Source organism: Sus scrofa, chromosome 1 (genome assembly GCF_054392235.1).
Source record: "Sus scrofa isolate SSC_HxYL_T2T_F1_AM1 chromosome 1, Sscrofa_HxYL_maternal_Yorkshire_Landrace_v2.0, whole genome shotgun sequence".
Classification (NCBI taxonomy): Eukaryota; Metazoa; Chordata; class Mammalia; order Artiodactyla; family Suidae; genus Sus; species Sus scrofa.
Genome location: NC_139383.1, coordinates 136521342 through 136539316, shown reverse-complemented (window position 1 = coordinate 136539316; position 17975 = coordinate 136521342). Strand labels below are relative to the sequence as shown.

General features: G+C 40.6%; 1 protein-coding gene across 2 annotated transcripts in view; it reads left to right on the top strand.

Annotated features, from left to right (window-relative positions):
- The first annotated feature begins 3335 nt into the window (after positions 1 to 3335).
- The window catches only part of GOLM2 (golgi membrane protein 2), a 106101-nt gene continuing 91461 nt past the window's right edge, over positions 3336 to 17975 (top strand). For both annotated transcript variants that reach the window (XM_013993061.3, XM_021096541.2), the window contains exon 1: positions 3336 to 3970. In XM_013993061.3, coding sequence (XP_013848515.2) covers positions 3644 to 3970 — 327 coding nt within the window. In that variant the 5' untranslated portion in view covers positions 3336 to 3643. The remainder of the gene's footprint in view (positions 3971 to 17975) is intronic.

Sequence of the window (17975 nt, the reverse complement as noted above, 5' to 3'; positions counted from 1 at the left end):
AAAAACATGATTTTTGCCTTTAGATATATAAAAACAAGTTATAAATTTCTATAATTTAACCTCACTTGCTGCTCTAGAATGGATGCTTTCCTTTCAATTAAATCTTAAAATATTATTTATTTAGTTTATACTGCCTTTCCAATGATATGAATATATTTACATCTATACTTGATAACATAAAAGATACCTCCCCAAATAGGAACTTTTTATTTATTTTATTTTATTTTTGTCTTTTTGCCACTTCTTGGGCTGCTCCTGCAGCATATGGAGGTTCCCAGGCTAGGGGTCGAATCGGAGCTGCAGCTGCCAGCCTTTGCCAGAGCCACAGCAACGTGGGATCTGCGCCGAGTCTGCAACCTACATCACAGCTCACGGCAACGCCGGATCCTTAACCCACTGAGCAAGGGCAGGGACTGAACCCGCAACCTCATGGTTCCTAGTCAGATTCGTTAACCACCGCGCCACGATAGGAACTCTGGAAATTTTTAAAACTAATTTTAAAAATTTTAGAATGGCTTTAGAAATATAAAAATCTGTAAAAATACTACAGTTCCTATGTACCCTACATCTCATTTTCCCCATATATTAACACCCTGTATTAGCATGGCACATTTGAGACAATCAACCAATAATGAAACATTATTATTATTATTTAAAATTTTATGGCTACACCCAAGGCATATGCAAGTTCCACAGCCAGGTACTCAATCTGAGCCACAGCTGCAACCTATGTTGCTACTGCAGCAACTTGGGGTCCTTAACCCACTGCACTGGCTGGGGGTCAAACCTGTGTCTCTGCAGTGACTCAAGCCGCTGCAGTTGGATTCTTAACCCACCACACCATGCTGGGAACTCCATAACATTATTAATTATAGGTCTATAGTTTATTCAAATTTCCTCAGTTTTCACCTGTCATTTACCCACTCTAGGGTCCTATCTAGGTAACTACATTACCCTCTTTTGGTTGTGAAAGTTTTTCACTTTCCTTATTTTCTATGACTGTTAGTCTGTAGGATTATTGGTCAGGTATTTTCTAGAACTATCCCTCAACTGAGATTAGTTTGATATTTTCCTCGTGATTAAATAGGGTTATGAGTTTGGGGAAGACCACAGAGTGCTACTATCATTACATCATATCAAGGGTACATATCAACATGACTTATCAATGTTGTTGTTAACCTTGATCACTTGGCTTAAGGAATAGACTTTACCTCGAATTGTTTAATGCCTAATCTAGAAGCATCTATATGAAGGCACATATGCACTGTCTTCATGATATCTCCATTAGGGGGAAGAGCTTGAAGGGGTAACCATCAAAACAAAAAAATTTTTTTCAAGCTTCAACACTGCTTTTTTTTTTTTTTTTTTTAATGTCTTTTCCAGGGCCACACCCACGGCATATGGAGGTTCCCAGGCTAGGGGTTGAATTGGAGCTGTAGCTGCTGGCCTATACCACAGCCACAGCAATGCCAGATCCGAGCTGCTGCATCTGCGACCTACACCACAGCTCATGGCAACTCTGGATCCTTAACCCACTGAGCAAGGCCAGGTATTGAACCCGCAACCTCATTCCTAGTCAGGTTCGTTAACCACTGAACCACGATGGGAACTCCAACCCCGTCATTTATTAGATGTATGATTTTGAGCAAGTTACTTCCATATCTGGAAAATGGAATAATAGTACTAAGTAGATAGTTCTTTAAGCGTCTGATGAAAAAATATATGTGAATGTTTTGTAAATAATATATTTTGCATGCCAGAATTCCATAAAAAACGCTTTAGGAAAGAGTAACATCTTAAGCAGTTAACATCATTTTATAGGTTAATTTTTAACTGCTGGCTAAGCAAAGCAAGGCCAACTTCCTTATGAAGTTGAGGAAAGAACAGGTGGATCCATTACAGTCAGGGTTTTCCCATTTTTGCCTTGCTCCTTTTTGCCAAAGTCTGCTTGTCTTTTGAGACTTGAGATTTCTTAGATCTTATGCCAGAGCAAAGGGCTCAAGTTTGATGTGAAGTAAATATTAATAATGTTGGTGGTGTTTTTCTGTATCTCTGAGAGAGAAATCATCATTCTTTGAAGGTGCAATAATTCTTCCAGGCTACCCTAGGACTATTAGGCAAGTAACTTTATTTTTGAAATGGACGGGAATACTAATTATTCAAAGATGACAAATCTTCCTGCCTCAACATCATACCACTCTGATTCAAATGAAAATACCAAAGTTTTTGTGTTTGGGGGGTTTTATGCTTATGGAAGTTCTTGATCCTGAGGTCTGAAAAATAAAGGGACTCCATTTTCTCCTTAAACAGGATAGCATCAATAACTTTTAAAACTTTTATGCAAGAAATATGCAAAAGAGGTTACTTTTTCTGCATCACTGTAATTAATGGCGAACATATAGCAGCAGTCAGCCTGGTGTAATGCAAACAGCAATGATGTTAGAGACCAGTGACCAGACTCAAGACTGGTTTTGTCTCAAACAAGATATGGCACTTTGAGAAAGTTTCTGGTATATTTTTGTGTGTTGGATTCCTCATCTGTAAAACTGTGTTGTTGAGAGATAAAGAGATTAAGCATGCAAAAACAATTTGTAAGACAGCTATCACATCAACTCCAAAACGTGCTTGCTGTCAGTATCAGCGTTAAGTTATCATTCATTGTGGGCAGCTTTTGGACTTTCTACTTGGAAGCCCAGCTCCAGGCAAAAGCAGCAGTGAGTTTAAGAACAGGGGCTCACACAATTCTGGAATTCTTTCCCTTGGTGGAGGCAGTAACCTTGGAAAGCGGGCTGGAACCACCCTCTTTTAGTCCTAAAGCTTAGTTTCTCTGGCTTTTCTCCTTAATGTTCGGGGCACCGCTATTTTATGGCATTTTTTTTTTTAGTTGTTATTTTTTCCTCCACATTGTTAGCACAAGCGAGAAAATCTACTGAAGCAAGTACAAAATCTTTCCAGTCGCCCTTTCTGCCCGCAGCTCACCTATGTGTTCCCTACATAGCGGTCGCTGCCTCAGATGTCCTCAAAAACAAAAAACTCTCACGAGGGACAGAGCAGGATAGGCATTCCTAGACCCCGGGGCAAGGGAATTGAGCAGGTAAAAGCTGAAGGGGATCCGATTCAGGTACACGAGCTAACCCAAGTCGCCAAAATAAATACAACACTCTTCCTGACAGGGATAACCCTCGCGAGATAAGACTGCGAAGATCGAGAGCAGCCCACTTTCTCGCGAGAAGAGGGGGTGTTGGCGGAAACTAGGAAATGGCCCCCTTGGCGACCCGGACTCAGACAATGGGCGGGGCCCGAGTTAAATCCACCCCCTTCCGGCTCTTTTCCCCGCCTCCTAACCCTGAGGTGTTGGACCTCGGGTGCCAGCGGCTTGCTTCTCCGGTTCCGCCCAGCTGTTGCAGAATCTAATTCAAAGCCTCGGGAAAGCGCGTCGGCCGGATTTGAGGAGAGGGGGCGGGGAGGGTCCAGCGGCTTGCGGCCCCGCCCCCTTCTCCGGCTTACAGGCGGACGATTCCGCCCGCCTCCTCCTTCAGCTGGCCCTGGGGCTGCGTCCCCCAGGCAACTCGGCAGCCGCGGCCTGAGCTTCTGCCTGCAGGTGTTGGCGCTGAGGCTCCCGGGCACAGCCTGCTTCGGCTCCATGGTCGGTTTCGGGGCCAACCGGCGGGCGGGCCGCCTGCCCTCCTTCGTGTTGGTGGTCCTGCTGGTCGTGATCGCTGTCCTCGCCTTCAACTACTGGAGCATCTCCTCCCGCCACGTCCTGCTTCAGGAGGAAGTGGCCGAGCTGCAGGGCCAGGTCCAGCGCACAGAGGTAGCCCGCGGGCGCCTGGAGAAGCGCAATTCGGACCTCCTGCTCTTGGTGGACTCGCACAAGAAACAGATTGACCAGAAAGAGGCCGACTACGGCCGCCTCAGCAGCCGGCTGCAGGCCAGGGAGGGCCTCGGGAAAAGATGCGAGGATGACAAGGTAAGGACCAGTCCTCTCCCCTCAATTCCCATATATATATTTTTTTCAGCTTCGTGGTGGGGTTGTTTAGCCTGATCCCGGTTGCCTTATGCCTTCCAGAATTGCAGCCTCGGAGGCTACCCTTACCGCTAACAACCCTATTTCTGTTAGACCTTAGCCAGTTTATCACCACCACATTTTCCGGTCCCTTCCAGACGAAACTAGCTCTAAGTTCTGGTTCTCAAGAGTGGCCTGTGTGTGGATGCCGCCTTTTCTCCAAGCTCAGCTGCTGAGCTGGCAGTTGTAAACATTTGGCCTATGTGGCCGGCCGCCTTACGTTTACAGATGGACAGATCTGGAGAATGCTAGGTTTGGTGTATTATTGCCTTATCTTTTATTCCGTGCACACCGATCATTATCAATTTCTTTATTTAAAGAATGGGGCCTCCTCTAACTACTTATTATTACTTAAATATATGGTCACCATATATTTTTCGACTATCTCTATAGGGCTCTGTATTAAGCAGTTAAAGATCAGCTATTACTGCCTTTTTTTGTGACGATAATGTTCTGATGGATGGGTTCTGGAACCATATATGAGCCATACTTGTGACTTGGACATATTTAATCAAAAATTATCTACACAATTTGAATTCTTAATGAATTAGCCAAAAAGATAGAATCTAAAAATATGTTCTAAGCCAACAGTCTTATGTCATTTTCCTCACTGATATTGAAAGGAAATAAAAAAATGAAATTTTGTATGCTTAAGTAGCTATTAGGGTTGGTGTTTTACTGGGTGGACAGCCATACAAAGTTTAAATTTAAAAAGTTTAGAGCTAGACTGGAACTAGACCCGGTACTGAATAGTCTTTGTTCTCACCAGAGTATTGGGAATTATGTTATTAACTTATGAATTATAATATTAACTTCTTAACATATATAACTATATATGTTTATTATATTATTAACTTATGTCCTATGCAACTTCTGTTGATATACTAGAGTGTGAAAATTTTTAGGTAGAATAAGTAGATGTCTTCCATTCTGGACCCTTTCTTGGTAATCTTCACATTGTTTTTTGTGTGTTCCTGTTATTATTATTATAAGTTTTTATATTGTATATTAAAATTATTTGTAGTAAGTCATTTTAAATTAAAATCTCCTGAGCTCCAGTTTCCTTATTGTCACCAGCCTCTATCTTACTTCTTATTTCATGAAGATTGAGACCCTCAGGTAAGTGCTTTTTTAATAATTTACACCTTCACATTAATATAGGCAGCTTCTGAGAAGAGCAACAGGTCGGCAAATTTATAAGCATACTACATACTGAATTCTATAGACTGAAAAATTCTCTTGGATGGAGTAGGCAGAAATCCATGAAATTTCAGAGTATTGAAATGAGGTCTTCAGACTTTAATGGTTAGGCTTTATTATTCAAATTCTCTCCAGTCTGGGAAAAAAAGGTAAGTATTCCGGTAATTTATACTCTGGATTCCATTTCTTTCATCTCTTGGATTATAATTATCAGTTTCTTTAGGTAGGTTTTCACTTTTACCTTCAAAAAAGTGTAGGTGTTGGCTGTTCTAAAATTATTTTTATCCTTGTATATACTCCTTTCTTCCAATCAACCAATGTCTTGTTTTTACTGTCACTGCTAACCTCCAGTTATTGGTGGTCTATAAATACTAAATCAGTTTCTTTTTTCATCCCCATCCTAATCTTTTATGTTTATTTTTATTTTTTGTCTTTTTGCCATTTCTTGGGTCGCTCCCACAGCATATGGAGGTTCCCAGGCTAGGGGTCGAATTGGAGCTGTAGCCGCCGGCCTACACCAGAGCCACAGCAACGCCGGATCCAAGCCATGTCTGCGACCTACCAGCTCAGGGTGACACCGGATCGTTAACCCACTGAGCAAGGCCAGGGATCGAACCTGCAGCCTCATGGTTCCTAGTCGGATTCGTTAACCACTGAGCCACAATGGGAACTCTTTTTTTTTTTTTTTTTTTTTTTTTTTAAATTCCGTTTGCCAACCTTCTTTCCTCATGTTTTCTGAAGTTGTTCTCTTGAAGTCTTGCTCGTCAAATCCAAAAAACATTTTAATTCTCATTCTGTTTAATCTTTCAGTAATTGATTATCTCTAGTTTTTTTGGGAAACTATCTCCTTTCTCACTTCTGTATCATTTAACTTTCCAGATTTGTTTCCTGCTTTCTTCATTATATTCTTTACTGGATATTTTTTTCTCCTCCAACTGCCTAATAATAATAGACTTTATTCCTGGCCCTTTGCTTTCCCCTAGAGCAGTATTTCTCAAGATGTTATTGAACAGAATACTGCCCTAGGAATTGTTTATAGATAGGAGAATAAAGGAAAACCTCTTTTTGGAGGGCAATGTTACATGGTTTAAGTATATATTCCTCTCTTGGAGATGCCTGCTAGCATATAAAGGCTCTGAGAAATATTTTAGTAAAGGAGCGTATTTAATTTTTTTTAACAAAATCTCAGTTAATTTGATCAAAGACTTCTGTTTTCAATGCCCTGTTTGTTACCATGGTACAGAAGAATGTAGCAAAGCATACTAGTTTGGGAAATGTTGCCCTAGGTAACTTAACTATTGTTTGGCTAATACTCTATGCATCTGGTTCACAAATCTGTATCTCTTATTTGTATGTCAAGGTTCATGTTTTGAACTAGCTGTAGTATCATTGTTGGAGTGTTTGTGAATGTTTGTTCTTGGGGTTAATGAAGAAGCTTTGAGCTGTCAATAGCAAGGGTTATCTTGGTCTAAATGAGGTATAGATGAAATTTGTCTTTCATAAGTGTTTTCTTTATTCTTGCTACCCCCTTGCTCAAGAGCTGGGAGGAGGGATTTATTTTCTATAAATGACATAAAATTCCTCTGGGTGGTGATTAGTGTTGGAGAAAGGAGAAGTAAATTTGGCAATTAAAAGTGTCTTCCATTTTAAAGTAGACTTTTTTTAATGTTTAATCATGTTAATGTAGTCTTTTTAGAGTAAAGGTTCTGCCTTTCAGGGTTTTTACCTATAGCAGACACTGGCAGTGGCCCTCTAGTCATTCATACCCCCTTCGTTTTTTGCAGACAAAACCCATGCACAGACACACCACACACACACACACACACAGCCCCAAGGATATTCCTTCCCTGTGACTCAGAGCTGGGTCCTGTTTGGTCTAAACTGACTGTGGTAATTTCATTATTCCCAGTGATTAGTTTAGGAGGGGCCTAGCTAGTGAGTTTTGAGGGAGAAGTTTCCTTGCTCCATAAAAGAGTCACACTTGCACCTCTGTGGTATTCTTCCCCCAAATCAAAAATCTCCAGTCTAATCATAAGCTCATATTCAGGGACATTCTATAAAATACCTGACCAGTACTCTTCCAAAGAGCCAGATGTTGTTTGTGCATGTGATTTCCTGAAATTGAAGCAACTAGATTGCCTGGAGAGTTAGTTAAGGAATGGCTGAGGCACTGAAGATGACAGAGTAGAATGTTACAATAGAATATTGGCACTTGTTATGTGAGATTTTAAAAATTTCCTTATTGTTTAAGCTAGTCAAGTTGAGATTTCTTTAGTTGCAGCCTAAGGTGTCTTGACTATTAATATTCTTACTGTCGTGGTAATATCTGAGTTGTAGGTTAAATCATATACGTCCCCAGGACAATGTGAGCAGTGACCACAGATCTGCATGTGGTTTGGGGTTCCTCAAGCCAGAGTCTTTAAGTATCAACAGTGGTATTTGGAAGCCTAACTGGGTACTTCCTTGACACTCTCGGAGACCAGGATCATATGGTGGCATCACCTCCCTATATATCCTTCTCCACTCTACAGATGTTCCACACCAAAATTCCCTTTGCCCTGATGAGCTAGCTGCCTTAGGTAGGATGTGTGTGTAGGGAGTGTTGGCAAGCAAGTCCTTGCGCAGGCTACATTAAAAAAAAAAAAAAATGGAGTTCCCATCCTGGCTCAGTGGTTAATGAATCCGACTAGGAACCATGAGGTTGTGGGTTCTATCCCTAGCCTTGCTCAGTGGGATAAGGATCCAGCGTTGCCCTGAGCTGTGGTGTAGGTCGCAGAGGTAGCTCGGATCCCGCATTGCTGTGGCTCTGGTGTAGGCCGGTGGCTACAGCTCCGATTCGACCCCTAGCCTGGGAACCTCCATATGCCACAGGTGCAGCCCTAGAAAAGACAAAATGACAAAAAAACTCAAAAAGCCCCCCTATTTTAGAACATTTTAGACCTATGGAATTATTGCAAGAAATAGTACAGAAAGTTTCCTCACACCCCACCCCTAGTTTCTCCTGTTATTAATATCCTGCATTAATATGACATATTTGTCATGATTAGTGAAGCCCTATTGATACACTATTATTAGCTGAAGTCCATACTTTTTCAGATTTTCTCAGTTTTTCCCTGATGCCCTTTTTCTGTTCCAGGATCCCATCCAGGGTTCTCTGTTGCATTTAGTTGTCATGTCTCTTTGGGCTTCTTGTGGTTGTGACAGTTTTTTAAGACTCCTTGTTTTTGATCATCTTGACAATTTTGAGGATTATCGGTCAGGTATTTCTTAGAATATTCCTCAATTGGGATTTGTTTGAATCTTTTCTCAGGAGTAGACTCGGGGGAGGAAGACCACAGATGTGCCATTTTCGTCACATAGCATATCAAGGGAACATTTCCAAAAATGACTTATCACTAGATGCTAACCTTGGTCACCTGGCTTCAGGTAGTATGTGTCAGATTTCTCCACTGTAAAGTTATTCTTTTTTTTCCTTCTCCTTTCCCATGCTGTACTCTTTGGAAGGAAGTTACTATGTTCAGGCAACACTTAATGAGTTGGGAGTTATGATCTATTTCCTTAAGGGCAGATTATCTGTATAAATTGTTTGAATTTTTCTGCATGGACCTTTGTCTCTTCTCTCTTATTTGTTAATTTATTTAATCATTTATTTATATCAGTATGGACTACTAGATATTTTATATTTTAGGTTATAAACCAGTGCTACTTTATTTATTTTGTTGTTTCAACTTTGGCCACTGGGAGCTCTTTCAGTTGCCTCCTATATTCCTTTGACATAGTACCCTATCGTTGTGACATACTCCTCCCTTAACTTTCTGGCTGGGCTAAGATGCTCAGGCTTATCTTGTTTACTTCTTGTCCCAGTCCAAAAATCCTAGTCCAAGGAGCCCTGATTCCTTTTATTGGAAAATGGTATTGGAAATCAAGACCTAGGTGTTGGGTATGTTCATTGCTACTGTTAGGCTATCTTTGGAAATCTAGGAATCCAGCTCCACAGGAATCAGGTGATATTGGACATCTTCTAATTTATTATGCTATCCTGCGATTTTCAGTCCGTTACCTGCACTGTTAGAATACAGGAATTCTTTTTTTTTTTTGCTTTTTAGGGCCATTCCCACAGCATGTGGAGGTTCCCAGGCTAGGGGTCAAATCAGAGCCTTAGCTGCCAGCCTACACCACAGCCACAGCAACACAGGATCTGAGCTGTGTCTGCTATCTACACCACAGCTCACAGCAATACCAGATCCTTAACCCACTGAGAGAGGCCAGGGATTGAACCCTCAACCTCATGGTTCCTAATCGGATTCATTTCCGCTGTGCCAGGGAGGGAACTCCTAGAATACACAAATTCTTTGTGTGTGTGTGTGTGTATTCTTTTTTTTTTTTTTTTTTTTTTTTGTCTTTTTGCCATTTCTTGGGCCGCTCCTGCGGCATATGGGAGGTTCCCAGGCTAGGGGTCTAATTGGAGCTGTAGCCGCCAGCCTCCGCCAGAGCCACAGCAATGCGGGATCCGAGCTCACAGCTCACGGCAACGCCGGATCGTTAACCCACTGAGCAAGGCCAGGGATCCAACCCGCAACTTCATGGTTCCTAGTCAGATTCGTTAACCACTGTGCCACGATGGGAACTCCCTAGAATACACAAATTCTTTAAGGGAGCTTGAAATTGTTCAGGGAAGTGAGAAACAAGCTCTACTTCTCTGAGAGTCCCCCTACATTTACTTAATTTTTTGTGTGTGTGCCTCCCTCCATAAATGGTTTTATCCTTGAGGTGTGTATTAGTTTGCTAGCTGTTGCCATATAAAGTACCACAGATTGGTTGACCAAAAAGCAACAGAGGAGTTTCCATCATGGCTCAGTGGAAAGGAACCTGACTGGTATCCATGAGGACTCAGGTTGGATCCATGCCCTACTCTGTGGGTTAAAGATCCAGCGTTGCCGTGAGCTGTGGTATAGGTCACAGATATGGTTCAGTTCTGGCATTACTGTGGCTGTGGTATAGGCTGGCAGCTGTAGCTCCAGTTGGACTCCTAGCCTGGGAAATTCCAAATGCCCCACCTGTGGCCCTAAAAAAAGGCAACAGAAATTTATGTTCTGACTGTTCTGAAATCTAGAAGTCGAAGGTTGAGGTGCCAGCAGGTTGATTTCTTCTGGAGCCTCTTTCCTTGGCTTGAGGATGGCTACCTTCTTGCTGCTTTGTCATCATTTAGTTGTGCTGCTATGTTCCTGCATGCCTGGTGTCTCTTATAAGGACACCAGTCATTTTTGATTAGGATGATTTTAACTTAATCACCTCTTAAAGACCCGATTTCCAAATAAGCTAGGGATACTAAAGGCTGAAACTTCAGTATATGGGTTTTGGGGGAACAGAGTTCAGCCCATGATAGGCGTAATCTGTGACACACACATTGCTTTTTCTTTCCTCTTTCTGACCTCTTTTGCTCTTTCACCACCGTAATCCTCCTTGAGGCAGTATATACCTTTGCTTGGGTAGGAAAAGGGGTAAAAAGGTCATGTGACAGAAAGGAGGATGGGAAGCATATTGCTTTTTTTCCCCCAGAAGATATTCTTACTGTGTGTGTGTGTGTGTACACAACATTCATACACATACCGAATAAGTATATATAAAAATCCTGGAACATAATAGGTGTTCATTATCGTGGGTTCAAACTCCTGGCTCTGCCATTTAATATGTGTAAAATCTTGGACAAATCACTTCTCTGTGCCTTGGTTCCTCATCTGTAAAATGAAGACAAAAATAATTATCTTTCTCATTCTTGTAAAGTTAAATGATTAAATTCATTTAAATGCTTAGAACAATGTCTACCACATAGTTAAAAAAAAAAAAGGAAACGTTGAATATGTGTTGTGTTAGCCATTATTATTCCACAACTACTTCCTTATTTCTGTCCTGCCTTCTCTCTAGGATGGGACTCTGTCCGAGTTCCTGATTAAGATCCGGTCCCAGCCCTGGCCAGGCTGCCTCACCCTTTGCTCCTGGTTGTCTGACTCTACCTCTGGTTCCCTTTTAAATTGACTCCTATGTCTCAGGTGACTCCCTGGAGCCTGCCTTTCTCTCTATAATGAGGATCAGCCTTATGCATTTCTCCTGATATGCTGCACATGGAAATTCCTCCCTTTGCCTCTGCCTCCCAGTCATAATCTGGCCAAATTCTAGCTGTCATTTAATTGCTACCTTAAATTATTCATAAACCATGCAGAACTCATACCTCCTCTCCAAAGTATATTCCTTTTCTACCTTCTTGGTCCCTATTAGGTGCATGCAACCATTATTGAGACTGAAGTTAGAAATTTTGGTGTCCTCTTTCATTCCTTCAGCATTTCATTCATTGTTTCAACCCTGCAAAGGAGTTAATCAGATTGAGTGAAAAAACATTACTATTGTTGCAGAATAGAGAGTTGACTAGAAAGGAAGCAGGAACTTCCTAACTAGTATCCTTGCCCTGGACTCTCTTTTTTTCAGTTATTTCTCCCCATTAAGCAAGTGATCTTCCTCAGACCTTACTTTCAGAGTAGTTGTATTACTCACTGTGTCAAATCAGAATTTTGCTGTCTAACGTTTAAGGCCTTCCACGCAGGGGCTCCAACTACTGTGCCTCTCACTACTTCCTGACCCAAACTGTGTTCTGGATGTGTTGTTTTGCTTACCTTTGTCTCATCACCTGCCTTTCTATGTCATCTTAATTCCTGCTTCTGTGTCTTTGTTTCTGTTATTTGACTCTTAGCTTCTTGCCTTTTTTCTGTCTCTCTGTCATACCAGTCTTTTGGTATCTCTGGGACTTCTGACCTGGAACATGCTTTTTCTTCTTTGTACACAATTAAATTTATTGTTTAAGCTGTACTATTTTTCATTTTTCATAATAGCTTCTTATGTGTTAACTTTGTCTTCTCAACAAAATTTTAAGTTCCTTGAGGAAGGGCCATATTTTAAATTTGTTCCAATAATCTTTAGTGCTGATACAGGGAGTCATGGATTGTTAGCTTAGGGTAGGCCCTAATCCAATTTCTTTTTTTTTCTTTTTTTTGTCTTTTTGCCTTTTCTAGGGCCCCTCTGACGGCATATGGAGGTTCCCAGGCTAGGGGGTCTAATCGGAGCTGTAGCTGCCGGCCTATGCCACAGACACAGCAACACCAGATCCGAGCTGCGTCTGCAGCTGCACCACAGCTCACAGCAATGCCAGATCCTTAAGCCACTGAGGAAGGCCAGGGATCGAACCAGCAACCTCATGGTTCCTAGTCGGATTTGTTAACCACTGTGCCATGATGGGAACTCACCCCCCCCCCCCATTCTTATGACCTTTTAAGAAGAAGAAATTTGGCTACACAGATATACAGGGAAAAGAAGGCCATGTGAAGAGGGAGGCCTTGACCGGAGTGATGCATTTATAAGCCAAGGAATGCCCAAGGGTTGTCAGCGACCACTAGAAGCTAAGAAAATGCAAAGAAGGATCCTCCTCTTGGGCCTTCAGATAGAGAGCCTGGCCCTATAGTCAACTTAATTTTGGATTTCTAGCTTCCAGAACTGTGAGAGAATAAATTTTGGTTGTTTAGTCACTGAGTTTGTGGCGCTTTAGTATAATAGCTCTAGGAAACTAATACAAGATTCAATAAAAACTTCAGACTTCTTGTTTTTTAAATTTTTCTTGAAGAAACTGACAAGCTGATTCTAAAATGTATATGGAAATTCAAATAACCTAGAATAGCAACACAGTTTTTAAAATGATCAGTTTGGAGGACTTATACTCCCTGATTTCAGGATTTGCTGTAAAGTTAGGCTAATCAAGGCAGTGGGAAATTATTTTTTAAAATAGGCATATAAATCATTGGAACACAATAGAGTACAGAAATAGACCCACAGATATATGGCCAGTTAATTTTTGGCAAAAGTCCCAAGAATTTTAATGGGGAAAGGAGAGTATTTTCAGCAAAAGATATTAAATTACCTTTATGGCAACAGGGTTGGTAGCAGTTTTGTTTACGTTGTGCTGCCTTACAACTTATATAAAATTAACTTGAAATGGATCATGAACCTAAATGTAACAGATGAAACTATATATCTTCTGGGAGACAACACAGAAGAAAATATTTGTGACTTTGGATAGGCATGGATTTTTAGGGCACAAAAGCATAAATCATAAAGAAAAAAATCGATAAATTGGACCATCAAAATATAAAGCTTTGGGAGTTCCTACAGTGGCACAGTGGGTTAAGAATCTGACTGCAACAGCATGGGTTGCTGCAGAGGTATGGGTTTGATCCCCACCCTGGCCTAAAGAATCCAGTGTTGCTGCAACTGTGCCATAGGTCACAATTGTGGCTCAGATTCAATGCCTTCTCTGGGAACTTCCATATGCTGTGGGTACAGCCATAAAATAAAATAAAATAAAATAAAATATTTAAAACTTTGTGCCTTATTCCTATTTTAAAATAAAAGAGAGGAAAAACAAGATATGGATTGGAAGAAATATTCGCAATACCTTTATTGGACAGAAGAATTGTATCAGCAGCTTTCCATACCAGAACCAAGCCACCAACCAGCAGGCCAACACCAGCTCCAGGATCCCTAGGGCCCTACAGCCAGAGACCCAGGAACTCTGCTCTACCTGCAGGTAAGCTGGCAGGTGGATTCCCCCCTGGGTCCCAAACCCACCCACCAGCAGGCCCATACCAGCTCCAAGACATCTTGGAAACCTCAGCCAGCTACTCCAGGATCCAGTTCCACTCACCAGTGAGCCAGAACTAGCCATAGGACTCCAGTGCTCTTATCCAGCAGCCTCGTGACCCAGCCTTACCAGCCAATGGCCAGAAGCCTCCACTCTAGGCAAATCCTGGCAACCAGCAGGACCTGGAGCAAGCCATACTTACCAGACTGCCCACAGTAGTCAGACTGCCACAATAGAAGGGCGCTTGCAGCTCACATAGGGGATACCTGTAGAGCATTTAGCACTGATGACCAGTGGGAAGTGTGTTTCTGAAATATGTTGCCAGATGTAGAAATAAAAACAGCTAATTAGGAAAAATGAGGCAACAGAGGAATATATTCCAAATGAAGAGAAGTGAAGAGCTAAGAAGAGCTAAGTGAAGTGGAGACAGGCAGTCTACCAAATAGGTAGTGATCATAAAGATATTCAAAGAACTCAGGAGATTACATGAGCAGAGTGAGAAGTTAGAACTTGTTAACAGAGAGTTAGAAAATATAAAGAAGAACCAAAGAGAGTTGAAGAATATAATAATTGAAATGAAAAATACACTAGAAGGAATCAACAGTAGATTAGATGATACAGAGGAGTGGATCAGGGAGCTGGAAGACAGAGTAGTGGAAATCACTGAAAATAAACAGAAAAAAGAAATGAGGACAATTCAAAGACCTCTGAGAAGACATCAAGCGTAATATTCACATTATGTGGATGCCAGAAAGAGAAGAAAGAAAGGGCAGAGAACATAACTGAAGAAATAGCTGAAAACTTCCATAACCTGGGAAAGAAAACATACCTAGGTCCAGGAAGTACAGAGAGACCCAAATAGTATCAACCCAAAGAGGACGACACCATGACACACTGTAATTGAAAGAACAAAAATTAAAGAATATTAAAAACAGCAAGGAAAAAAGTTATGTACAAGGAAACTCTCATAAGGTTCTGAAGGGAGTGATGCAATATATTTAAAAGTGATGAAAGGGAAAACCTAACAACCAGAAATATGCTGCCTGGCAAGGCTTTCATTCAGATTTGATGGAGAAATGAGAAGTTCTACAGACAAGCAGAAGTGTTAAAGAGTTCAGCATCACCAAACTAGCTTTTCAAAAGATGTTAAAGGGACTTCTCTAAGTGAAAAAGAAAAAGCCACAACTAGGAATAAGAAAATTACAAAGGAAAAATCTCAATATAAAGGCAAATATACTATAAAGATAGTAAATCAGCCATGTATAAAACTAGTAGGAACATTAAAAGACAAAAGTAGTAAAATCATATGTATCTGCAATAAATAGTTAAGGGAGGAGTTCCTGCCATGGCTCAGCTGTTAAGAACCTGACATGATGCCTGTGAGGATACAGATTCAATCCCTGGCCTCAGTCAGCTTAAGGATCTGGTGTTACCTCAAACTGAGGCCAGGTCGCAGATGTGGCTCATATCTGATGTGGCTGTGGCTTTGGCGTAGGCCTACAGCTGCAGCTCCAATTCACCCTCTAGCCTAGTAACTTATATATGCCACAGGTGCATAAAAAGAAAAAAAGCCATAAAAAGAAATAGTTAAGGGATACACAAAACAAAAAGATGTAAAGTGTGTTGTCAAAAACAGTAAATGTTGGGGATGGAGGAAAAATGCAAGATTGTTAAAATGCATTTGAATTTAAGAGATCAGCAACTTAATCATATCTACATAGATATAGATTGCTATGTACAGTATAGAGAATATAGTAAATAGCCATGTATTACCTGTGTATGGTGACATTGTGACTAGACTTAGTGTGGTGATCATTTTGAAATGTATAGAAATGCCAAATTACTGATGTTATGTAATAGGAATTAACATAGTGTTGCAGACAAACTTGGAGTAAAATGGATCAGATTTGTGGTTACCACAGGCAGTGGGTTGGGAGAGGGGAAATTGGATGAAGGTGGAAAAAAGGTACAAACAAACTTCCAGTTATAATATAAATAAATACTAGGGATATATAATATGATAAATATAATCAACACTGCTATATACTATAGATGAAAGTTGAGAGTAAACCCTGAGTTCTCATCACAAGAAAAATTTTTTTCTATTTCGTTATATATCTGTATGAGATGATGAATGCATTAAACTTACTGATAATCATTTCATGACCTAAGTCATATCATGCTGTACACCTTAAACTTATACAGTGCTGTATGTCAAGTATATCAGTAAAACTGGAAGAAAAAAGTGTCAGAATATATAAAAACTCTTTACAACTTAATCATAAGACAACTCAATTTTTTAAAATGAGCAAAAAATTTGAACAGACAGGATTTCCTGTCATGGCTCATCAGAAACAAGTCTGACTAGCATCCATGAGGACGAAGGTTCAATCCCTGGCCTTGCTTAGTGGGTTTAGGATCTGGCGTTGCTGTGAGCTATGGTGTAGGTTGCAGATGAGGCTCAGATCTGATGTGCCTATGGCTGTGACGTAGGCCAGAAGCTACCGCTCCAATTGACCCTAGCCTCAGAACCTCCATATGCTTCGTGGCATGTGAGCAGATTTATTCATAAATCCTCAAAGATTTGTGAATAGCAAATAAGTAGTGTGAAAAGATGCTCAGTAAAATTAGTCATCAAACAAATGCCAATTAGGAGTTCCCAGCTCAGGGTAACAAGCCTGACTAGTACCCATGAGGATGTGGGTTTGATCCCAGGCCCCACTCAGTAGGTTAAGGATCCCATGTTGCTGTGGCTGTGATGTAGGCTGGCAGCTATAGTTCTGATTCGACCCCTAGCCTGGGAATTTCCATTTGCCATGGGTGCTGCCCTAAAAAGAAAAAAAGGAAGAAAGAACATGCACATTAAAGCCACAATGAGACATTGCTATATACCAATTATAATGACTAAAATGAAATTACTGATAATACCAAGTGTTAGTATGGTTGTAGAGCAGCTAAATTACTGATAATTCTCAAGTGTTAGTATGGTTGTAGAGCAGCTGAATTCTCATATACTGCTGGTGAGAATATAAAATGGTGCAGCCTTGTTAACATAGTGTTAACTACTTAGCAAACTACTTAGCAATTCCTTATAAAGTTAAATATAACTTTAAAGTTTAATATTTATGTTATAAATAGACCCAGCCACTTCACTGCTAGGTATTTGCCCAAGAGAAGTAAAAACATGACTAACAAAGATATATATGCAAATATTTATAGTAACTATATTTACAAAAAACAAAAACTGGAAAAACCCAAATGTTCACCTGCAGGTGAGTGGATAAACAAAATGTGATAAATCCATACTGCAATAAAAAGGAATGAATCATTGATCACTCATCAACATAGATGAATCTAAGCAGCATCATGCTGAGTGAAAAGAGCATGGTGTGAAAGAGTATGTACTTGTGATTCCACTTACAAAACTGTTTAGAAAAAGCAAACTACTCCATAGTAATACAAAAGAGAACAGTTGTTGCCTGAGGCCAGAGGTAGGGGGAGGGAAGGCAAAGGGACGAGAGGAAACTTTGAGGGGGTGGTAAAAGTCTTGATTGTGGTGGTGGTTACATAGATGTATAAAGTTATCAAAAGTCATCACACTGCATATAGATGTGGTCTATTGTATGTAAATTAACAACCAAGTTATTAAAAAAAATTAAAACTTGCAGTAGAAGTAGGGGAAAACTAATCAATGGCTTGCTATTGCCTTAACATAGCTTACAGATATTTTTGCAATCTAACTTCAGCCTCTAGGGGAAGGTTCTTCTACTGATATCCTCAAGTGTTCTTTGGCTAATGGCAGTATAATTTCAGTCTCTGTCTCTATCTTCCATGGCTGTCTTTCCCAGTATGTCTGTGTGTCTTTGTCTCTACACATGGCAGTCTCTTCCCTAATTCTGTTTTCTCTTCTTATAAAGATACCAGTCATATTGGATTAAGGCCTACCTTAATCCATTATGACTTTATTTTAACTTGGTTATATCTTCAATGACACTATTTCCCAATAATGTCATATTCACAGTTACT